General features: G+C 46.5%; 1 protein-coding gene across 1 annotated transcript in view; it reads left to right on the forward strand.

The window, feature by feature from the left end:
- The window catches only part of LOC115098158 (deoxyribonuclease-1-like), a 45,522-nt gene extending 20,504 nt beyond the window's left edge, over positions 1 to 25,018 (forward strand). The window contains exons 9-11 of the mRNA XM_029614538.1: positions 14,278 to 14,374; positions 16,707 to 16,758; positions 24,764 to 25,018. Of these exons, the coding sequence (XP_029470398.1) occupies positions 14,278 to 14,374; positions 16,707 to 16,758; positions 24,764 to 24,972 (358 nt within the window). The 3' untranslated portion in view covers positions 24,973 to 25,018. The remainder of the gene's footprint in view (positions 1 to 14,277; positions 14,375 to 16,706; positions 16,759 to 24,763) is intronic.
- The last annotated feature ends 540 nt before the right edge of the window (positions 25,019 to 25,558 follow it).

A 25,558-nucleotide genomic window follows, 5' to 3' on the forward strand; every position in this document is an offset into this window, starting at 1 on the left:
AGCTGTGTTTAAAAAAGGATTGGATAAGTTTGAAAGATTGAAACGTCAACCCTGGTATAATGATGAACTACGAAAACTCAAACAATTACTTCGGCAAAAAGAAAGAAAATGGCGCAAAGCCCCTTCACCAGCCTCACTCTCTGATTACAAACGATCACTCCATCTTTACAAAAGTACCACGTTGAAAATCAAAAGAGACTACTATGCCCGAAAGGTTCATCATCTCAGCTTTGACTCAAAAGCTCTATTCGCCTTCGTTTCCAGCCTCACTAAACCTATCACTCCAGATATACCACCCGAACAAGCCCAGACTAAAGCAGACGAATTGGCTCTTCATTTTAACAAAAAAATATCGGATCTCCTTAATCAGCTGATTCCAAACACTACGTCTCCAGATAACACATATCTTCCCCAAAATAAAGACATCCAGCTTAATGCCTTTGAACCCATCACAATCACAGAGATACAAAATGTATTAAAAGAATGAAACCGTCATCACACCCATTTGATCAAATCCCTACCAAAATGCTTCTTCTTATCCCGGACACAATAGCAAAAACCATAGCAGATATTATAAACTGCTCCTTATCACATGGCATCTACCCAGATGACCTAAAAACTGCCTCAATCAAGCCACTGCTAAAAAAACCAAATCTAAATGCATGTGATCCCAACAACTTCCGCCCTATTTCCAACCTACCATTTATAGCTAAAATCATGGAAAAACTGGTAAACACCCAACTATCCAACTACCTAGAGGACCACAGTATTCTGTCCCCAAACCAATATGGTTTTCGCAAAGCCGCAAGCACCGAAACGCTACTAATTTCACTCATGGACTACCTACTCTCTGGTATTGATAAAGGCCAAGCATATTTTCTAATCCTCCTTGACTTCTCGGCGGCCTTTGACACCGTCAACCACGCCCTTCTTCTAAAACAGCTGGCAAACATTGGTTTAACAGGTGCCACACTAAACTGGTTCAAAACATTTCTAGAAAACAGAGGATACAGAGTCAAAATTCATAATAAAGAATCCCAATACCACCCTTCTAATAGAGGAGTGCCGCAAGGATCATCACTTTCACCCACCCTTTTCAATGTCTACCTGCTACCACTCTGCCAACTACTTACAAAATTAAGCCTGAAACATTTCCTTTTTGCAGACGACGTACAGATCGTAATCCCTATAAAAGAATCAATCTCAAAAACAATGGAATACTGGGACAGTTGCCTATTAGAAATTAAACTTCTCCTCAACAGTCTAAACCTTGTACTCAATGCTTCGAAAACAGAATTCCTGCTCATATCACCGGAAAACAATAACACACTTCCTAAACCACCCACACTCCTTCAAACAACCCACGTAAGAGACTTAGGAGCCATCCTAGACAATCGTCTCAACCTCAAAACATTCATTAACCAAACCACCAAAGATTGCTTCTACAAATTACATATCCTGAAAAGAATAAAACCGCTGTTTCACACTCAGGACTTCAGAACAATCTTGCAAGCAATAATCTTTTCCAAACTAGATTATTGCAACTCATTACTATTAGGCCTCCCAGCTTCTTACACCAAACCTTTACAAATGGTTCAGAACTCTGCAGCCAGAGTCCTTACAAATTCCAGGAAAATTGACCACATTTCACCTATTCTCAAAAACCTCCATTGGCTTCCGATCCACTATAGAATCATGTACAAAACCATTAACATCATATACAAAACTATCAACCAACACACGCAACTTGACCTACAAATACCACTTAAAAAATTCACCTCCGCCAGGCCTATCAGGGAACACTACAAAGAGTCACTCCAAATTCCAAAGGCCAAAACCTACCAACATAAATCCTTGAGTCTCAGAGCCTTCTCATCAGCAGGTCCAGCTCTCTGGAACTCGATCCCACCTGATTTGAGACAAGAGCCATGCTCTTTAACATTTAGGAAAAGACTAAAAACTTGGCTTTTCAAAAAAGCATTTCCAAGCCTTGAATAAAACCTCCTCTCACTAGCACTAACTCGTATGCAATAATGGAATGTAAACACGAATCAACCAACCTCAAACCCTCTCTCACTAATTCCTGCTGAATATTTATCATACTATTACCATTCACAACTGTCATGTTTATTCATTTGATTACCTATGTACCGTTTCATAGTCTTATTTTTTCACTTGCTATTCTAATGTATCAATAGGCTGAAATGTAAATATTAACTGTTGAATATACACATATGTGTGCACACTTAGCCGGATAAGTGTACCTGGTTAAGTTTAGACCTGCTCTGTGGGGCATCTAAACTTGGACGTAAACGTATGCAACTAATTCCAAATATCAGTATTTAGCCAAGTAAGTTATATGGCTAATTTGTCCTGCTCCCGATCTGCCCAGTACATGTCTACTTTTTGTATGTGTAACTTTTAGCCATACCAGAGGCTTATACTAGGGTTGCCAAACTGGCTTCAGATTTTGAGGAAAGGTTGATCCAGTCCTGGTTTTACCAATTGCATGCTGGTACTTATTCTGATTTCCCTATTACATTCCCTAAGAAAGGCAAGACTATAAGTACCTGCCATGTAGGAGAGTAAACCCAGGACTGGATCAACCTATCCTGAAAATCTGAATCCAGTTGGCAACCCTAACTTATACGGCTAAGCGGTGGCCGCTGATTGTAGGCGCATATTTAGCAGCTGGTACATAGCCACACAAGTCCCACTTATCCAGCTAAATAGCACTAAACATGCTTTGAATATTGGGCCCTTAATATTTAAAAATGTTATGTAATCATCTATGTTATGATATTGATATTGATATTAATTTTTTACTGTATACTGTTTTGATTTTTTTTTTAATTGGGATATTAAAATAAATGAGAAATTACTACATACCTGATAATTTCCTTTTCCTTAAGGTGGATAGATGGATTCAGGACCAGTGAGTTATGCACCTCTGCCAGGAGATGGAGATGGAGCAAACTGACGTCACAGTATATAAATACTCCTGCAGTGACATCAACCTCCCAGTATTCTCGTCAAAAGCAACCATGGACAGACTAGCAAAAAACTAGATTAAAAAATATATAACCATTTTAATACTCAGGCAACATGAAACAATGAACTCAGACAAGAAGTACATTAACACTAGTCTAGGGACTGGATAAACACTTACCAGTAATCTCCTGGAACATGTAGCTACACAGGAGGACCATCACACAATCATTCGGCAGTCGAGGGCGGGAAGCTGAATCCATCTATCCACTTTAAGGAAAAGAAAATTATCGGGTAAGTAGTAATTTCTCATTTCCTAGTATGTGGATAGATGGATTCAGGACCAGTGAGATGTACCCAAGCTACTCCCGAATAGGGTGGGAGGCTGCCCACAGTCCACTCAACACCGCACTTGCAAAGGCTGTATCCTCCTGGACATACACATCCAGATGATAATACCTGGAAAGAATGTATAAGGAGGACCACGTTGCAGCTTGGCAATAGTCAACAGGAGACAACAATCTAACCTCCGCCCATGACTCTGCCTGAGCCCTAGTGGAATGAGCCCTAACCTGAGTAGGCAACGGCTTTCAGTATCCAAATACGCGGCCATGACTACCTCCTTAATCTAGCAAGCTATTGTAGCCTGCAAAGCTGTTCACCCTGTTTTCCTCCACCAGACAATCCAACTTTTGGAAAGGTTTAAAAACCTCCAGATACCACATGACATGTCTCTTGAAATCCAAGGGAAGCAACAGGCGATATTCAATCCGCAACTCTTTCCTTATCAAAGGACGGCAAGGAAATGGGTTGATTCAAGTGAAACTCCGAGACCTCATTAGGCAAGAATGAAGGAATAATATGCAGCTGTATCGCTCCTGGAATCACTTGAAGGAATGGCTCCTGGCAAGACAAGGCTTTCAGCTTGGAAATTTGATGACCAAAACATATCGCCACCAAAAATACTGTTTTCAAGGTCAATAACTGCAAGGAAAGGCTATGCAGCAGTCGAAACACAGGGTCTGCCAAGAAACCCAACACCAGGTTAAGACTCTACAAAGGAACCAATAACCATAAGGGAGGGTGAAGATGTTTCACTCCCTTCAAGAAATGGACCACATCAGGATGAGATGATAAAGATGATAAAGATTCATTATCCAGCTGGCCCCTGAACAGGCAAGAGCCGCAACCTGTACCTTCAAGGAATTAAGAGCCAAGCCTTTTGTTGTGATTCTGCCTTCTGGGCAGCCTCTTACTTTCTCTCTGCCTGCCCCGTGGCCTGGACGCTGCAGTCCCCGGTCTTTCTTGCGGCTGGAGCCGCTCCTCAGTCTGCCCTCTGCGGCCTGAAAGCTGCCGACAATGCTGGGCCTGTTCCTTGGCCCTGCCCTGCTCTTCGGCGTTAGCAGTAGCATGGCCGCTGGCTATGGTCCTGCACAACTTCCTGCTTCCTGTTCCTAAGGTACGGGCCGCATCTCTTCACAAGATTTAAAGGGCCCACGGCCGGATATGCCCTGGGCCCCACCTGATGACTGTTTCCTGTCTCAGCCCTATAAAAGGGCTTCTCCAACACTTCAGCTTTGCCTTGCATTGGAGTTACTTGCTCCTGGAAGCCTCATCTTCCAGCGCTCCGTCATTTCTTCATTGGAGCTCCATGTCTCGTCTGCTTCCTGTGTTCGTGGTTTCCTGATGTTCCATGTCTTCATGTCTTGAGGTTCCTAGTCCAGGCTTCCTGATGTTTTACTCCCTGATGTTCCAGGCTTCCTGATGTTTCACTTCCTGATGTTCCTAGGTTCCGCTCCTCCTTTGCTCGTTCCGAGTCCTCCTGACCCTCTAGCTCCTTTGGTTCTCCAGATGACTCCTTGTTGGGGTAAATCCGTCTTGCCGGTTCCTGTTCTCGTCTTTGGAGTTTTCGTCTCAACTGGATTCCCTTCCTGCGCTTGTCCCGCTCTCCGCGTGGTCCATGACCAGCCTTTCTAGGTTGTGTAGGGCGCACAGTGGGACAGGGTGGTCCGTGACCAGTCCCGCGGGTGGACTGTGTAGGGCGCCCTGAGAGACAGTGCTAATGTCCGCACCTTCCAGTTTCTCTTCTCATCCAAGAGTCTTCCAAGTTCCTCATCTCGTCGAGAGTCTTCCAAAATCCTCATCCACTTCCAGAGTCTTCTCATCTCGTCTTGAGTCTTCTGTGTCACAAGGCCTCCGTCTGCCCTCATCCTCAGTCCGGCCTGCTGCTTCTTGTCGATACCTAGCGGCAGGTCTGAAAGGGCTGGGAATGGTCGGAAGACTGTTCAAATACCAACATAGTGTTGTTGGCTTCCAGAAGCATGCAGGTCCAGCAGAGGATCAGACTTAGTCTTCGCCCATGCTGGGACACGCCTCGCCAACCCTTGGTGCTGTCTTGGATTCATCTGGGGTCGTGCCGAGGCCCAAGGGCACACACTCCCCTCAAGTTGGGATTGCTCTCCTAGCGGTCCCTAACATAACACCTTTATTTAACCCATCCTGCAAAAATTCCAAAATAAGCAGGATCTTAACTAAATGGGGAAGAACACCTCGATCCTTATACCGAGTGTCAAACACTCGCCAAACCCATACATACATAATTTTAATATTACTTAGCTTTGCTGATTTATGATCCATATATTTACATTTAGTAAACCTAGTTTTGTTTTTGCAATATTTGTTTATGCGTATTCTATGACATAATACATCTCTCACGGCCATCATGCAAATTGGTCTACTTCCTGTGACACTTGCTGACTCTTGGTTCCTCCCTGCTGATTGATGTAAGCCACCATTGTTGTGCTGTCCAACATTACTCAGACCGTTTGACCCTGCAATCTGCCACTGAATTGCTAGCACGCCAACCGGATCACCCAGGCTTCCAGCTGATTAATGCTCCAGAAAAACTCTTCTGTATTTCAGCGTCCTTGTGCTGTTAGTTCCTGAGAGTGAGCTCCCCAATCCTGGAGACTCACATCTGTCGTGATTATCAACCAGTCCGGTGATGTCAGTGAAACTTCCTTTCTCAGATGATCCGCCTGCAACCACCACTGGAGGTGAGAGCAGATTTCCATTGGCAATTGGAGCTAAACCAAATAATCCTGAGACTGTGGGTTCCAACGAGACAGCAGGGAGCACTGAAGAGGATGCATATGCACTCTTGCCCATGGCACCACTTCCAGGGTTGCCGCCATTAAACTGAGTACTTGTAGATAGTATTATACTATCGGGCATAAAGAGTTCACCAAAAAACGCACCTGCGACATCAACTTCTGAATCCGAACTTCTGACAGGAAAACGTTGTCCTGCCTCGTGTTGAACCGAACACCCAGATACTCCAATGACTGAGATAGTTGAAGACTGCTTTTGGTTAGATACACCACCCAACCGAGCTCCTGCAACAGGGAGATAAGCTTGTGGGTCACCAGGCAGCTCTTTTCCAGAAATTTGGCTCGAATCAGCCAGTTGTCCAAATACGGGTGTACTAGGATTCCATCCCTTCTCAACTCTGCCACCACCACCACTACAAACCTTGGAAAAAGTTCTGGGAGCAGTGGCCAGACCAAACCCTGGCCATTCCCAAAGCTGATAATGGCGCCCCAACACCGTGAAATGCAGAAAACATTGGTGCTCCAATCAGATGTGAATATGGAGGTAGGCCTCAGACAGATCCAGGGAGGTCAGAAATTCCCCTGACTGCATGGCCATTATCACTGAGCACAAAGTTTCCATGTGAAAATGAGTCACTCGCAAATGACGGTTGACTCCTTTGAGATCCAGGATGGGACAAAAGGAGCCCTCCTTCTTGAGCACAACAAAATTAATGGAATATCGCCCCGTACTTTCATGAGACATAGGCACTGGAACAACAGCCCTCAGACTGAGGAGCCTGGACATGTAGATTCCACTGCCTGCTTCTTCTGTGGGAAATGGCAAGGAGACACCATGAACACATCCCGAAGAACACTGTGAAATTCCAGCATATATCCTTCTCATATCACCTCCAGGACCCACTGATCCGATGTGATCTCAATCCACCTTTGATAAAAGAGAGAGAGGCATCCCCCTATCTCTTGTTCCTGAAAGTGGGTTGGCAAACTTCATTGTGAGGCTAGGGAGGATCCTCTACCCAAGCCTGCGCCTCATTTGGACTGTCTGGGACGAAAGGACTGAGACCTGCCGAAAGACTGAAAGTTTGGCCCTTTGTAGGGATGAAACCGCTTGGAACTCCTGAAATGACCCTCATACCAAAGGGGCGCAGCAACTGCTTCTTATCCTCCGGCAACCAAGGAACCAGGGATTTGCCCCATTTACTGGTCAGTTTCTCCAACTCCCTCTCAAACAAGAGTGAGCCTTTAAAAGGCAATTTCATAAGATTAGCTTTGGAGGTTGTGTTGGCTGACCAATTTTGCTGCCATAGTTGACGCCTGGCCGCTATTACCGAAGCCAGTCTTGTAGCCGAGGTATGGACCAAATCGCAGCCCACATCTGCTAAAAAGGCGATGGTGGGTTCCATAACTGCTCTGGGATTCACTCCAGAGTCATCAACCTCCTGATAGAGAAGCGGACAAGAGCGAGCTACCAGGGAACAACAGGAAGCTATCTGCAATGTCATTGCTACTGCTTCAAATGCTTGCTTAAGAATGGCCCCAATCCTCCTATCATACACATCCTTTAAGGCCGTCTCTTCCTCCACGGGATTAGTCATCCACTTAGAGACAACACAGACAAGTGCATCCACTTTCGGAAAATGCAGATGCTCTCTCACCACTGGATCCAGGGAGTAAAGGCCATCCAAAGTCCGACCCCTTTTGAAATTTGCCTCTGGAGCTTCCCATTCAAGATCAATCAATTCTTGAATGGCTTCCATAACAGGGAAAAAACAAGAGACTTGGATTTCTCTTTGGCTCGGACATGGAATCTGCCCCAGGCACTCCCAGCATCTTAAAAGTCTGGGAAATCAGAGCCGGCAGTTCATCTCTGTGAAAGAACCGCAACATAGTCCTATAGGGTTCCAGTCCCGGAGGAATTTCCCCATCTTCCAGAGAGTCAGGATCTGCCTCATCATCAGTGCCATCTGAATTCCTGTCGGGAATATCCAAAGCTAACCGAGGTGTGCTTCGGTGCTTAAACATAGTACCGGAAGAGGGAGAAGCCACCACCTGAGGATCTGACCTGACAGGATTGGGTGGGGCTGAGGATTGCACCTGAAGAAAGGATTGCAATCCTTGAGAAAAAGTTCTACCCAAGAAAAGGCAGAAGGATCCATGCCAAAACCAGAAGGCACTTGTGTGGGGCCCACTGAGCTGCCATCCCCTGCAGAGGAACCAGTCATGGGAGTTCCAAGGTCAGGCGTTCCTCTGGACAAGTCCTTAACCAGGCCATCATCAGGCTGGAAAGAACCAGGCTTAGTAAAATCAGAGGAAGATAATTATCCTTGAGCCTCTAAGTAGCACTGACACATGTTAGCGGGCACTTCCCACTGGGATGCCTGAATATGACAGGCAACACAGAATGAAAGGCGCTTAGGTTTCTTGGTCACCAGTGCAATTAGTTTGTCAGTACGCTTTGCAGGCGACTGAAGATGTACATCCAGTTGATTCACACTGAAAAAATTTAAGCGCACAAAATTTATGCACACAAAATTTAGGCACCTCAAGTCTGTGCCCAAGTTTGGCACTGTCACTGTTGCGATCCCCCCTGTTGCTGCGCTACAGAAGGTCTCTTACCTTCCTCCAGAGGCCGCTTTGAAGCCAGGGCCTCGCCTGTGTTCCATCCGGGACTTGCTCCAGGGCCTGAGAGGCCTAGCTGTTCCTGTGGCGTCGTGCCTGTGTTTGGACTTCCTGCTTCCAGCCACGCCCGTTTCTCTAGGGGCTGGCCCGCAGCTCTCTTCCCCAGTTGTGGGGCCAGCAAGGGGCGGTCCTGTCTAACTCCTCCCAGGGAGTTGCCACAACCTCCAGTATATAAGGACTTGCTTGTTAGTTCCTGTTTGCCTTCGGATTGGGTTACACCGTTGTCTGTGGCCTCTCCCGATCCAGGTCCTCCGTGGTCTGCCGTGTCTAGATGGTACCTTGTCTCAATGTCTTGCTTCAGCCCTTGCCCTGATGTCTTCGTGTCTCTGCCTTGACCTTCGTCCTCGTCTGGTTCCTGAGCCTTCTGTCCTGTTGGGCCCTGGAGTGGCCAACAGGAGGGATTCGTCCCACGGGCTCTTGAGCTTCTGCCAGCCGAAGGGGCTTCGGATGTCAGTATCCCAGCATCGGAGTTCCTGCTCGCCTGGATCTTTCCTATGTCTCGCTTCAGCCCTTGCCCTGATGTCTCCAACGTCTTGCTTCAGCCTCTCTTGGATGTCTGCTTCAGCCCTCGTCTCACGTCCTCAGTGTAAGGACTCTGTCTGCCCTCGCCTCTGTCCGGCCTGCTGCCCATTGCCGTTCCCAGCGGCAGGTCCGAAAGGGCCGGGAACAGTCGGAGGACCGTTCATTAGTCAACTTCCCCGTGTTTGCTACCATGGGCATGCAGGTCCGGCTGAGGGTCGGACTCCCTGCTTCTGTTCCTGCCTGCCTGGCTCACCATGCCTGCTCAGCTCACCTCCCACGGTGTGGCTTGGGGCTCCTCCTTGAGTCCTGCCGTGGCCCAAGGGCTCACCACCCGCTTATGACGACCGCGCCCGCGCGCGCTCGTAACAGTCACCGCACCAAACCTGAGCACAGAACCAATACGTGTTAGAAAGTGCGCCCAGGCAGCATGCCCAAAAGAAACTGGGCGCACAATTTGGATGCGCAGCTGAACACAGTGCGCACACCAACGGTCCTGTAGAGGGCAGCCAAATGTGTAGAAAATCGCATGAAAATGCCGCCATGACCTACCATGCAGTGCACAGGAAAAAAAAGCCTAACAGTGGGGCCTAGCCCACCCAGTCTACTCAACCCACTAGGCTGCCCAGTTCTCTTAACCCCCATGGAAGCAAGAAAGAATGTCGGAACGGTGCACTGAGCATGGAGACCAGAGGAAATCGTACACAACCCCTCTACACTATCTCTGACTTTTTTTTATTTTATTTAATATTTATTCAATTTTAAACATTTAATAATACAAGATCATTCTTGATTAAGAAAAGCATTTAGGAAACAAACATAGTTACTATTTGAATTAACAATACTAAAGCAAATACATCCACAATGCTAATTTAGTCCTCAATTATAAGGATACCAGTTCAACAAACTTCTAGAAAATTTTTTTACTTATCTCAATAATGTGCCTTGCTACATACTCTATATTTCTTAGGGCTCACTGAACATAAAGGTACTACGGGGATTCCGATTCAAGATTCCCCACTTGTGTTTTGTCACTCAGAAAAATTGATAGTTGAGGGGGAGTATAGAAAACAAAGGACTTACCCTTATATCCTATACAGCATTTACAAGGGTATTTAAGGTGAAAGGTTGCCCCTAATTGGAGAACCTTTGACCTAAATAAAAGAAATTGTTTCCTCCTCTTTTGTGTTATTTTAGAAAAGTCTGGGTAGATTCTTATAGCTAAAGTCAGAAATAATTCCATTCTATGTTTAAAAAATAATCGAAATACCCAGTCACGATCAGTTTCATATACAAAAGTGGTTAATAATGTAGCACTCTGTACCATTTCACTATCAGATGTCTCCAAAATTTTGGAAACATCCAGACTAGTTTCCAATTTATCCATAACTTGTGTTCCCTCCTGCTCTTCCTGCTGTACTCCTTTTCTATACACTGGAATATAATAACTCTTCACTAATGGTGGTATAGTGTTTTCTGGTACTTTAAGGATTTCTAATAAGTATTTCTTAAACATTTCTTTAGGTGTTATATGTGGGAGCATTGGAAAATTAACAAAACGAAGATTTTTCTTTCTATTAACATTTTCTAAATTCTCCAATTTCATTTGCAATATTTGATTTTCTTTTATCATTGCCTCTTGTACCATTTTTGTACTATCTATGTCTCCTTTAATTTTCTCTAGTTCTTTAATTTCTTTATCTTTTCTTAGCTCCATATTAATTATTTTTCCCTGTATGTTGTTTACTTTTTCTATAACAGGATTTACTTGAGCTACCATAGAATTCTGCAGACTCACTATAGCTTCCATTATTACATCCAATGTAACTACTTCAGGTTTAGTTATCTGTGGGACATATATTTTAGGCAAATAAACAGAGTTGTCCATCTTTATTGAATCTTGATGGGAATCTCCTTGTACCAAGTTCAGTGAGGAGGTCTGTCCTATCCGGACTGCCACCGGGCTTTCCATCCCAGACAAATCCAGGGAGCTTGGGCCTACTATTGGAGACCCTAAATCTGCGACTTCCGCAGTTGTGGCCTCCCTCCAAGTTCCGTGGGCTCTGGATGTAGCCGGGTTAACAGGTGGTTCCCTTTGGATCGGGGATAAAGATGTTGAAAGGTCCGATGGTAAGGCCTCAGAAATAAATTCAAGAGGCCCCTCCATCTGCGCCACATCCGATCTTAATGTACGTTGCACATGGGAGTCCATAGGTCCTTTTATTTGGTTACCAGGGGTAGTTGTAGGCTCAACTCGCTCCTTGGCCCTCCTTTTCCTTACAGAATGAGGCATTTTGAAAATATACAACTCAGAACCTAATAGGCACCCACATTCGGTACAAACTTTTCTTGGCTCCTTATTGAGGGGAGAAGTTATAATGAGAGGGTTACTTACAGTTAAGAAGATAAACTGTTCAGTTTCAAGTTCCTCACAAATCCGACACAAAGCCGCACTAAGCCGTGCGCCCCTTAAGAAGCGCGGCTTAGGACAAGCGCCGGCGACGACAAGCGCCGCTGCAGGGCCGATTTTATGGGCCCAGTCGTCCCGCCTCGATGACGTCACACATGGGCGGGGTTACCAGCGTCGTCGGGGCCGGGTAGCCTCACCACGAAGACCTCAAGGCCGGGCTGCCCTCACCTCCGCAGGTATTTTAATTTAGAAAAGGACCCTCTCTCCTCCTTCTCCTCCCACTTTTTTTTTTTTAAACTTACCTGAACTCAGCCCTTCCCGGCTGAGTACAGATATGGTCTCCAGCTGCGGGGCGGAGAGGGCATCTGCTGTCACTGCCACACTCGACTTCCTACACCCACTGTCTTTAAGCTGTACAATCAACTAAGTCCATGCTGGCTGAAAAACCAGCTACCTGACCAAGGCACTCATCTGAGGAACCACGAAGTCACCTCAGGAATTCTCAACTGGGGGAAGGACCATTTGGTATCACCGCAGGAGAGCGGGGCTTTTTTCTTTTCTTTATAAAATTCTCCTTCTAAAATCTGAAGCAATCTCCAGTAGGGAGATGCACGTCCACCATCTGCTGAAGACGGAGAATACTGGCAGGCTGATGTCACTGCAGAAGTATATGTACTGTGACGTCAGTTTGCTCCGTCTCCATCTGCTGGCAGAGGTGCATAACCTACTGGTCCTGAATCCATCTATCCACATGCTAGAAAAATTACCATTGCCATTTTCATATGGCTCCAGGAAAGGGATAATAACTGCTAATATCCATTGCAATCGACACTGTACTGACAGGCCGATTCAATAAGGTGTACCCAGCCTAGCGTACAGGTTTATCTGCAATTGGGCATTCGTTTCGGGCGTGCATAAAAGCGTCCAATGCAGATAGGAGATTAGTGCACGTCTTATTGCATTGGCCTGTGAGTGATCTATAAGAGCCTCTCCCTAGCTCACCTTTCTCCATCTTTGTGCTTTCCCTGACTCCCTCCTCGCTCTTTTCCTTTGCCCAGCTCTCCTTTGCCCTTCTGTCCCTCTCCTCTCTACCATATCATCTCTACCAGCTCCCCTCATTTCCTTCTCTCACCATAGCCAGAAGGGGCCTGCCACATCCTTTTAAAGAAAAGAAATAGATGCACTATGATATACGAAATAGAGACCCTTCCCCCCAGCTCCATGACCATCCTCTATTTCCAAATGGGGGGAGGATTTGGGGATGGTCCTAAACCCAGCAGCTTGTGACAGCAGCAGGGATTAAGCCAATACAGAGATTCAGATTCAGGAAACTTTATTAGGAGGGTGGGGCCGAGATGACGTTCCTGTCTTACTCCTGCTTGCTTCAGCCTGAAGTTGTCTGTATATATATGATGTATCTTTACCATACAGCTGATGGAGAAATACAGTACATGGATTCAGTAAGAACATAACGTCATGCTAAGTCAAACCAAGGGTCCATAGAGTCCTGCATCCTGTCTTTTAATAGTGATCAATCCAGATCTCTAGGAAGTACCAAAAGATCCCAAAGAATATTTCCATTTGTTGTTGCCCACTCCTCGGGATAAGTGGTGGCTGTCCCCAACTCTACCTAGCTAATAATTGTTTATGGATTTTTCTTCTAGGAGCTTGTCTAAACCTTTTTAAATTCATCTATGCTAAATGCCTTGACCACATCCCCTGACAACAAATTCCATAACTTAATCATGTATTGAGGGAAAAAAAATATTTTCTCCATTTTTTTTAATCTGCTGTTAGTTTCATGGAGTGTTCCCTAATCCTTGTACCATCTGAAAGAGTAGAAAACCATTCCTTGTTTAACTTTTCCACCCCACTCATGATTTTATAAACCTCTATCACAAGGGTGGCTCTTGTCCTCAAGACACGCCTGATTTTCAGGATAGCCACCATGAATATGCATGAGATACATTTGCATGTAGTGCCTCGATTGTATGCAGTCCATCTCATGCATATTCGTTGTGGATTATCCTGAAAACCAGGCCTGTTTGTGTCTCTTAAGAACTGGAGCTGGCCATCTCTGCTTGTCATATACTCTTTCAGTACTTTCTCAGTATCATAGTTCCCCCCCCCCTCCAATTCCAGTTTGCAGTAAATCAAGGTTAGGATCTACATGCCAGATAGAATCAGTACATGCTCACAGGCCCTGCCTCCCACTCAGTAGCCCAGAGGCAGCAGGGTCTGTGAGCACACACTAGCTCAGTCCCTGTACTCTCTCTCCCTGGCTGCTGTCACCACTGCCATTACCAGACCTGGCCCCAGCACCGATGAGGGGAGTGGGAGAGATTATGAGGTTCAGGGAGTGGAGATGGGAGAAAGGTGAGGAAGAGATAAGGCATGAAGATCGAGATGGGGGGGGGGGAAAGATATTTAAGTAGGCTTTTAAATCCTCCACAATTCAGCCTTGGCTCTCCACCCCCAACACACATTTTTGCCAAGGTTCTGGTGCCCCCTGCCTTCCCCCCTTGACTTGCTCCCTGCATTCACCTTCTGTCCTTCTCCCTTCCTTAGGATTGTGGCCAGCGGCGCAGGCATGTTGACCGCGGTCCTGCCGCACACAGCCACGGCGTTTAACTTCCAGGATGCCTTCGGCCTCTCCTACGAAATGGTGAGATACGTGGGTAGCAACTTGGGCCAGGGCAATTGTGACACAGCTCTCCTCCTTCCACCCCCCTCCAGCACTCTCTGAAGTTCACGGTGGGGTAGATGTCTTGTTATTACAGACTATCCTGCACTGGGCGGCTTAGCAGTTAGAATCCAGGACACCCCAGGTGCCAGGTCCGTTGCACAGCTGGTCACTTGAACTTCCTCTGATCATACTTAACCTCTTCGTGGAAAGAACTTGCTATAATCATGGTGTGACCTCGTCTCTTCTTACCTGATGATTGGGCCTATTAAGAAGCAAAGATTCATGGCAATGACTGTATTTTGGAGGAGGCGATTGTGATATCAAGTGGTGCCAGACCCTCAGCCAATCAAATTGCTGCCCTTCAGAAATCAAAATCGTCCAACAGCACCAAAATCTGGGGTTGCTGGGACGTTAAAGGAGGGATCTGTATGTGTGTGTGTCACGGGGAGGGGGTCACCACTCCTTATTTTCTTCTCCCTCTCCCCTCCCCCCACCTATCTACAGGTTTGCTGTATCATGTGTATCATAGTAAAAATGAACTGAGATGTTAAAAGAGAAAATCAGCGATGTGAAGACTCGCCCCCCCCCCCCGACGTCATGACGACCAGCCAGCGGCGACCCGATTAACGTCGCGATTACACCAGGCGTCGCGTGCCGGGCGTGACAAAGGGGTTTTCCCCTTTGTGCTCCCCTTCATGCTAACCTTTGTGCTCCTTCTAATATAATTATATTTATGTTTATGTTAATAATTTAACTTTTATTAATGTTATTTAGCTTTTTGCTTTGTTTAAAATTATTTCATTATTGACGTTTAAATGTATTAGACTAAGGAATTTTACTTCCTGCTCATTCTGTTTCATTGTAAACCGGTTTGATATGCATTTTATGCAGGAAAATCGGTATAAAAAAAACTTTAAATAAATAAATAAATAAATGTGACCTATGACCAGGTGGTGCACACCTGCTCTCCCGACGCGCGCCCAGGAGAGGTGCGATTCTCCATTTAAATTAGGGCCCGCGCTAATAAGGAGGAGCTAGGGACAATAGCGTGTCCCTAGCACCCCCTTAATAGCGGAAGCGGTGGTTGTCAGCGGGTCCAACAACTGACGCTTAATTTTACTGGCATCAGCAAAACTGAGTATCCGTTTTCGAACCCGTGGACAGATTTTTTTTTTTTACGTTTTTGGGTTTTTTTTATTTTTGGGACCTCTGACTTAATAGCGCTAGGATATTAAGTCGGAGGGTGTACAGAAAAGCAGTTTTTTTTTTCTGCTTTTCTGTACACTTTCCCGGTGCTGTCTATGGTTAACGCCTGCCTTGGTCGCACATTTTACGTTCAGTATTCTGGGCGACTAACTAATAGGCTCATCAATATGCATTTGCATGTGATGAGCGCTATTAGTTTTCACGAGTTTGGACACGTGTTTTCAAGGCGCTATTACAGTATAAGGGGTAATAGACGCGCGTCGAAAATACGCGGCCAAACGGGTGCTAAATGGTGCGCTCAGCTGAGCGCACCGTACTGAATCGTCCTGTTTGCCGGACAAAAACAGTAAAGGAATTCTGAAGATCAAAGCCTAATAAAAATGTGCAGTTGCTTTTTGCCCATGCAGTAAAACTTGCTCCTGAATGCATAGGATAGCTGCTTTTAAAGACCTCTGGATCAGTTCAACTTGGGCAAGAGCCTGGATCAACAGCAGCCATCTTTATCTTCCACCACACTCAGAGGCAAGTTTAATATACCAGGAGAAAAGCTGCGGTGGGACCTGCACTACCTATACAGCCTCTCTTTTCCTCTGGTGGAGAACAACTGATTTTACTTTTTTTGGTTTTGCTGTGGGTTTGCTGCCATCATGGTCTGCCTTTTGGACACTGGCAGAAAAGAGGCGGTGACAGTCCCAGGTCGGCCTGGTTAATGGCCCATGAGGGCCTCGGGTTTGCTGGGTCAGCAGAGGAAGAAGAACAGTGGTGACAGCAGGGAAACAAAGTTACTGTAGCTCCATGGATGCCCTAGCAGTGACATCATCATCAAACGCCTAAAATAGACACTTTTTAAGAAGTGCTGAGATGCGCGCAAGATTGGGCCTTTAATGATGATGATGATGGCACCAGGGCAGCCACACAACTACAGCATCAGTGGGAAGGTAAAGCCATTAACTGAATGTAAGCTTATCTCATAATGAGTGGGCTGGAAAAAATGATCCCATAGGCCAGTTTCTATAGTTTGCCCACCCCTGCCATAGGGGATGGGGGCTCTTGGTCTCCTGAGAAGTGCATTCAAGAGAACTGATTGATCTTTTCTGTCTTTCAGACCAAAGCCATCTCTGATCACTACCCTGTGGAGCTGGAGTTGTGCCTGGACCGTAAGTGTTGGTCTGTTTCTCCTGTTCCATCTTCCAGTGTTTCTGTACCCTGTCCTCCCCAGGACAGGCTCTTTTTTCTTTCTCCTTCCCAGCTTGTTGAAGATGCAGGGCCTCTTTTTGCAGAGACAAAAGAATACAGCTTGTTCAAGAGCTGTGTCCATTACTGCCCCAGGCCTGTTATTAGGCTTCACTAAGAATGCCTCTAAGCTCTCCATCCTTCACACCATGGCTATAAGCATCACTTCAGAAGTTAGTGCCAAACAGCAGCCTAACATGGGACTGGAACCCAGGTCTACTGCCTAAGAACTGAAGAACAACGAGATAAAGTGACTCCCTTGAAGTCAAACACACAGAGCTGGGGATTAGAGCCGAGGCACAGGGAGACAAAGTGACTCCCCTGAGGTCAAACACATAGGGGCTGCTGCAATGAAGTGTGCCCCAGCCTAGCGCACGGGTTTACACAAGGTTGGATGCGCATTTTGGGCATGCTAGACTAGCTCCCAGTGCAATAAATTGATTAGCGCATCCAAAACATGCGCTCAAACAAATGCTTAGCCGATAGCGCCCATTACATGTAAATTCCATGTAAATGAGACTATTAGCTATTACCCCCCCGATGCAGAAACTTGCTGAGTGCCCAATGCACACTTTTTAATGTGGCAAATTTAACTCCAACCCTGTATGTGGCATAAAGTCAATCTGTGAGTCAAGGGCTCATAAGAAATTTTAAAATACAGTCCTCTGTGGCTCCTCCTACTTAGTATCATTGTGACACTTAAATTTACTACTTGTGGTGTTGAAAAATAAGGAGAAATTACAACTTACCTGATAATTTCCTTTCCTTTTAGTAAAGGCAGGTCAATCTCAACGAGTGGGTTATGCACTTCTGCCAGCAGATGGAAACAAAGCAAAAGCTGAATTCATGGCCATATAGTCCTACCCCTGACATCAGCCCACCAGTATTCTCTGGAAAAGCCAAACAGTGGACAAAACTGATTATACTTGAACATTATTAGCAACAGCCAACCATTCATGTTTCTCAACCAACAGGAACACCGAGCTCAGCCAAAAGAAAGAACATATCTAGCAAACTAAGGGCTAGAGAAGCCACTTACCAGTTTTCAACAAAAAGCTGGAATTATACTCTACATGGCTCGTTCAAAGAAAGACTAACCACAAATTCAAACATCGGTAGCTGAGGGTGGGTCTAGGATTGACCTGATCTTACTAAAGGAAAGGAAATTATCAGGTAAGTAGTAATTTCTCCTTCCTTAGCATTCAGGAAGGTCAATCCCAACAAGTGGGATGTACCAAAGCTAATCTTGAAAAGGGCGGGAGGCTGCCAGTAGTCCAGTCAATACTGCTTGTGCAAATGCGGCATTCTCCCCAGCCCTAACATCCAAGCGATAATGCTTGGAGAAAGTGTGCAAAGATGACCATGTCACTACTCGGAAAATTTCAGCAGGCCACAACAAACAAAGTTTCGCCCATGATACCACCTGAGCCCTCGTGGATGCAGTCTAATCTGTTTTGGTAAGGCAACTTCAGCAGTCACAGAGGCTGCCATAATGACTTCCTTAACCCAGAGGGGAATCATTGCCCGCATCACCAGTGCTCCCTGTTTACCTCCACCATGGAGCACAAATAGGCGATCAGACTTCTGAACAGCCTTAGTCAACTCCAAGTGCTGTAGTAAATGACGCTTGACATCCAAGGAATGCAAAAGGCGGATACTCAGTTTCATCTTTGTCCCTGTCCAAGGCAGGCAGAAAAATGGACTGAATCAAATGAAACTTCGAAATCACTTTGGGCAAAAAGGAGGGCACGGTCCGAAGTTCAACCATACCTGGAGGCATACGGAGAAAAGGCTCACAGCAGAAAAGAGCCTTCAGCTCAGAGACCCAATATGCTGAATAGATAGCTACCAGAAAAACTGTCTTCAAGGTAAGCGACCGCAAGGAAAGAGTACCTAGCAGTTGAAAAGTCGGACCTGCCAAAAACTCTCGGACCAAGTTAAGGTCCTAGAGCTCTGGAAGGTGCAAAGGAGGATGAAGATGCTTAACTCCCTGCAAGAAACGCAACATGTCTGGATGGGAAGACAAAGGCCCTCCATTGACTTGTCCCCTATAACAAGCCAGGGCTGCAATTTGAACCTTCAAGGTTTTAAGGGACAAATTCTTAAGCAAACCATCTTGTAAAAATTCTAGAATGAAAGAAATATCCACCTTGAGTGGTTGAGTACCTCTCTCAGAACACCAGGTCTCAAAGACTCTTCAAATTCTAACATAGGCTAGAGAAGCAGAACATTTCCGGGCTCGAAGAAGAGTGGAAATTATCGCAGATGAAAAACCCTGCTTCAACAATCGAGTCCTTTCAATGGCCAAACCGTAAAACAGAATCGACCTGGATCCTCCTGCAGAATGAGCCCCTGTTGTAACAGATCCATCCAAAATGGTAGCCGGAGGAGACTGCCCACCAGAAGATCGACCTTTGAGCCCAATCCCAAGCCACTAAAAGGAAGGTGTTGGTTTGACTTGCAATCTTCTGAACCAGTCTGCCTATCAGAGGCCAGGATGGAAACACATACAGAAGGGTGCTGTGTGGCCATTCCTGAACAAGAGCGTCAATGCCCATCGCTTTTGGGTCCCACCTGCAACTGAAGAAGCATGGAACCTTTGTGTTGTTGAAGTTCACCAACAGGTCTAGATCCAGTAGGCCCAGGCGGTTCACCAGGAACTGAAAAGCCTCATTTGCCAGCCCCCATTATCCAGGGTCCAAGCATCTCCTGCTGAGGAAATCAGCTCTGATGTTGTCCTTTATGGCAATGTGAGAGGCAGATATGCTTAGGAGATACTGCTCTGCCCACACCATGATGGCATCTATCTCCTCCGACACCTGACAACTCTTGATTCCACCCTAATGACTGATGTAAGCCACCTTCATCGCATTGTCAGACATTCTTCAGACCTCCCGAGCCCCTAGCCGCAAGGTGAACTGCAAGCATGCTAACCAAACCGCTTGTGCCGCCAGCCTGTTGATGTTCCACTGCCACTCTGCTGCATTCCTGCACCCTTGTACCACTAACTCCTGATAATGAGTCCCCCAGTCCTGGAGGCTCACATCTGTCCTGAGCACCAACCAATCTAGTGTCCTCAGGGAAACTCCCTTCCTGAGTTGATCTGCCTGTAACCACCAGTCCAACTGGGACCTCACCTCTAACAGCAGAAGCAGCCTCACCACATAATTCTGCGACTGAGGATTCCATCGGGAGAGCAATGCACACTGAAGAGGGCGCATATGAGCCGTTGCCCAGGGAAGCACTTCCAATGTGGCAGCCATCAACCCCAGGACCTGTCGATAAGACCACACGGTTGGACAAACAGAGCTCTGCAGGGATCTAATTCATATCATCAATGTGTGGATCCAAGACTCCGGCAGAAATTCTCTGCCCTGCCATGTATCGAAACGAACCCTGACATACTCCAAGGTCTGAGATGGCTGCAAATTGCAGGAAGTGCAAAGAATCTCTTGCATGTCCTTAGCTTGAAATCAACCAGTTGACCAGAAAGGGGTGAATTAGAATGCCTTTCTTGAGGAGGGCCACCACTGCCACCATCATAAGCTTGGAAAAGGTCCTGGGTGTCATGGCTAGCCTGAAAGGAAAGGCCTAAAACTGGTAATGATGATCCAGAATAGAAAACCGGAGGAACCGCTGATGTTCCCAAAGGATGGGAATATGTAGACACGTCTCCATCAGATCTAGAGATGTGAGGTACTCATCTGCTTGTACTGCCATTATGACAGAGCACACCATTTCTGAAATGCATGACTTGTAAATGTCGGTTGATGCCCTTGAGATCCAGTATGGGTCAAAACAACCTTTCCTTTTTGGGCATGACAAAATAAATAGAATAGCAGCCCATATTTCACTGCATTCAGGTTCAACAGCCTTTGTAATGTTGCTTCCACTTCTACCCTCTTCTGAGGGGAGTAGCAAGGAGAGACCATAAAAGCATCCAGAGGAAAGCGACAAAATTTGAGACCATACCCGTCCTGAACCACTTCAAGAACGCATTGATTCGAAGTAATCTGGACCCATCTGTGATAAAAATGGGATAGACTACCACCTATCTTCTGTACCACCTGGTGAGCCCACAAACCTTCACTGGGAAGACCGAGGGGTTCCACCTCCAGAGCCTGCATCCTTTCAAGGTCCTTGAGGGTGAAAGGACTGAGACCTATGGAAGGGCTGGGACCTCTGGGGGAAACCTCCATATAAGGCCGAAAACGCTGGTAGTCTCGAGAGCACCCACCCGCCCAAAAAGACCAGGCCATGGGTCTCTTGTCCTTTGGAAAACAAGGGACCCTGTGTCTCTCCTCATTTACTTGCCAATTTTTCTAATTCACTACCAACAAAAGCGAGCCCTTAAAGGGCAGCTTATAAAGATTGGCCTCTGAGATAGTATCAGGCCTGGCTGCAATAACCGAAGCAGCATCTCTGTCGGTTGTGCGAACCAAGACATAGCCCGCATCAGCTAAGAAGGCAGCCCCCGGTTCTGTCATAGGTCCAAGATTGTACATAGTGCTAGCAGAATCTTGACAAAGTTTCAAGGTAGCCTTAGGTACCAAAGCGTAACAAGAAGCAATTTGTAAATTCATTGTCGCTGCCTCAAAGCCTTGCTTTAGGATAGCCTCAATCCTTCTATCCTGAACATCTTTTAATGCCTCACTTCCCTCTACCAGGATGGTGGTACTTTTCATGAAAGAACACACCAAAGCATCCATCTTAAGGAAGAGAAACTGCTCTCTGGCCTACAGATCCAAGAGATATAAACCCGCCAAGATATATCCTCCTTTAAAAGATGCCTATGGTGCATTCCATTCAGGATCAATCAACTCGTAGATTGCATCCAGGAGGGGAAATAAACATCCTTGTGTAGAGCGACCAAAATGGGATCCTTCTTATGCATCCCCAAGGAGTCAGACCCAGGCTCTCCAAGGGTCCTCAAGGTCAGAGAGATCAAGCTTGGCAACTCATCTCTATGAAAGAAACAGAGAAGAGTTCTATAAGCTCCAAATCTGGGGGAATCTCCCCTTCCTCAATGGGAGAGCCACCACCATCATCATCATTGGTATCATCTTGATCCATCTATATTTGAGCCGTGTTAGACCACACTGTGCTACGTGCTTGACCATGGAAACAGGTAGAGGAGCAGTCTGCACACACGAACCTATATTAACAGGCAGCGCCAACTCAGAAGACTGCCCCTGTAGAAATTTCTGCAAGCCCTGGAAAAATTCTACCCAGGAAAAGGAAGACACATCCATTCCAGTCCTCATAGTCCTGAAGCTGACATCCTAAGAGCAAGTGTCTCCTGACGACTCGGTCCATGGATTGACTGAGGGAGGGGACAGCCCCATCGTGCCACTCTTGGTCCCACTCCCCACAGACTGAGGAGATTGACCATTGTTGGCAAAATCAGAAGGAGGTAAATCTCCCCAAGCATCCAGGCAGTGTTGACACAGGCTTAAAGAAAGCTCCAGCTGAATGGCTCTGATGTGGCATGCAGCACAAATAGATAAGCGCTTAGGCTTCTTTTCCATGGGCGCCATGGTTGTAAGTGTGCAGAATGGTAAAAGCTTGCACTTAGATTATGTGTGCATAAATCCCACACACAAAATAGACACACACAAAAAAATGTGTGCGCAAGTATATGCATGTAGGCCTCACATCCAACTAGGTGCCCAAACTGACGGCAAGCGGCAAAAAAATGCACGAAATCACGTTGAGGCCTACCAGGCACCAAAAGGAGAGAAGCTTAGGAGCAGAACCTAGCCAAATGTTGTGTCCGTCGATGCCCGATGCCCTCTCTCCGCCCTCCTTACCTCTCTGGCGCCTCCCTCTCCGACCGCAGGAAGATTGGCTTCCACGGCGTTATTCTGCCAATTGTCCTCAAGCATTCCCGAACTGGCTCAACGCTGCAACCGCCATGTTTCCTGGAGGCCTAGGGGCACACGAGCGGCACGGCGCAGCCCCGATTGAAGTACCAGCATTGGCGCGAACCTCGGGGGCGTCCCTCGAAGATGAAATCACCCGCGACGGATATTTAAGGTCTCAGTATTTGCTAACAGATCGAGTTAGCAAGGGTTTCGCTACCTAAGCAACTCTGCCTCCTCGGTCTTACCAGAGGTACCCGCTCCTCGGGGGCCTCGCTCTCTCCTTGTTTTTTCAGGTGACAGTCTGGAACTGGTACTCGCTCCTCAAGGGCCCTGATCCCAGACTTGCTTTGTATACTCTTCTGCCTGGAAGTCTTCACTACCAACTATATCAGCTACATCAGTGAGTTACCATCATTCTCTCTGAGCTTTCCCTGGAACCAGGCACTCGCTCCTCGAGGGCCTATATACTTTCCAGCTCCTGGGCTTCATTGGGACATTGTGTGAGTGTTACCATCTGCATACCCTGCCTATTCACTATATCTCAGTCTCTCTTCAGCTCAGCCTCCAGGGATCGCTGTTCCAGTCTCGGAGGGACTACAGCCCAGCCGGGCTTAACAGCTCACTACTGCCATCTCTGGTGGTTCAGTATACTGTCTAATAAAAGAACTAGTGTGTGTTTGTCTCCATACTCTGAGCCTGATCAGTGGTCTCTCTCGGGATCTTCTCCCGGGGGTGTGGTCATCTGCCACTGGTCCAAGGATCCACCCTCTACTCTCCTATATAACTACATATTGCTATCTCCAGCAACTCCGTTAATAACAGATTTCTAACTCCTATCTGATTGCTCCTCCCATCAGGCATCAGATTAACAACACCAAATGCCTGCTCAATTCACCATGCCTGTACTACCTCCTCACCCACTGAACTCCCCAGACATGTGAGCGGGATAGTCGAACACTGAGATATCAGATCCTTTCTCCTGCTTTCCTCTCATTGTTTGTTTGTTTGTTTTTTTAATAAAGTAAGAAACTTTTACTTCAGCTCAGCCCTCCCTGGCTGAGAACAGGAACGGTCCCAGCTACAGGGGAAAGGGGCTAAAGTCTTCACTGCTGAGCCTCTCTTGACCTGCAACTGCTAATGTAATTTTAGGTCCATGCCAGTCAAGGCTATCGACTTGAGGGCACTCTACCGAGGGAGGGACTGCATGGTATCACCTCTGGACGCAAGCAGTGCTATATAGACGTCTCAGCTTTCCGCTATCTCCTTTCAATTCCTTCTTCTTTTCTTCTTCTTTTTTTTTTTTTTTACTCGCAGGCAATCCCCCCAAAGGGAAATGTATGACCACCATCTGCTATAGATGGATAATACTGGCAGGCTGATGTCAGGGTGGGACTATATGGCCGTGAAGTCAGCTTTTGCTCCGTCTCCATCTGCTGGCAGAGGTGCATAACCCATTTGTTGGGAGTGACATGCCCAAATGCTAAGGAAATGTATATTGGCTTGATTTAAAAAAAAAATTCTTCTGGACACACAGTTTAGACGCCTACAGCAAGGCAGCAAGGAGTGCTTAGCTATGGGCGTCTTCGACAACCTTAGCAAAATTGGCCAGAAGAAGCAGGATAGAAATGGATACTTGTATTGAGTGCCCGTTGCAATTATGGGTGCCCGATGCATTTGTGCATAGGGACGCATAATTCTCCCATAGCACGTCCTTGTTTAGGCAGCCCCTCATTTAAATACTGCATCGGGCTCCCAGAGGATGTGGCTGCATGCGCATTAGGAAAATGGGTGCTTAACATGAGCGCCTGTTTTGAATGCATGTCTTATTGCATTGTCCCCACAGAGCTGAGGATTACAGCTGAGGCTCAGGGAGATAACGTGACTCCCCAGCAATCTCACACACACACACACACACACACACACACACATACAGTCAGTGACAGAGTTTGGAATCAGAACTGAAGCACAGGGAGATAAAGTGACTCCTCTGAGCTCAGTGACAGAAGCAGAAGCAGACAAAGTATTTTTTACTTCATTCCTCTCTCTTTTTCATATTCCTATCCAGCTGAATACTCTGGGGAGCGCTTCAGGACCAGCCCATCCCTTGGCGTGGACGGCGGGAGAACCACTAGTGTTGACTGTGACTGTACAGGGGTGAACCTGACATCCTGCAGGGGGCGCTGTGGCGCCTACTCCTCTGACTTCCCATGTCACTGCAATGCCTCCTGCAGGAAATACTCCAGCTGCTGTCTTGACTACACCTCCTACTGTTGAGCCGCTGGCCACCAGAGACAGTTCCTTCTCTCCCCCCCCCCCCCCCCCCCCCCCCCTCACTTCTTTTGATCCACAATCATTAAAAAGTATGCACCAAGCCTTGCTCGTTTTATGTCTCCTGAGGGCTCTGACCCCTGGGCTCCTTCTTTGCCTGCTTTTCAGTCACAGGTAGGGTTGTTACATGGCTCCATGTCATTATGAATATGCCTATCCAACCCTGCAAGTTCTTGCATGCAAAAAGGTAAAAGCAGCACTGATTTATTTTTTTTTAATGACATGAAGCCAGGTGGCAACCTTAGCAACAGTCTCCTGCCATCTCTTATTGTCCTTAACCTGCCAAGGTATAGTGGGAGAGCTCAATCTGATGAGAATATTGCTCTGGAGCACACTGAGAAAGGGTCATGGGAAGGCAGGGAAGTGACTTGGCCATAATTTTAGCTGCAAACAGATTAAAAAAAAATACATATGTGTGTATAAATGTATAGGTATTTATATATACTGTATATAGTATCTGTGCTAAGCAATTAATACTATTTCCATTCTAAAGCACTAGGGGGCGTCCAAACTCTAAGGTTGTGATTATCGT

Source organism: Rhinatrema bivittatum, chromosome 1, assembly GCF_901001135.1.
Source record: "Rhinatrema bivittatum chromosome 1, aRhiBiv1.1, whole genome shotgun sequence".
In the NCBI taxonomy this organism is placed as follows: Eukaryota; Metazoa; Chordata; class Amphibia; order Gymnophiona; family Rhinatrematidae; genus Rhinatrema; species Rhinatrema bivittatum.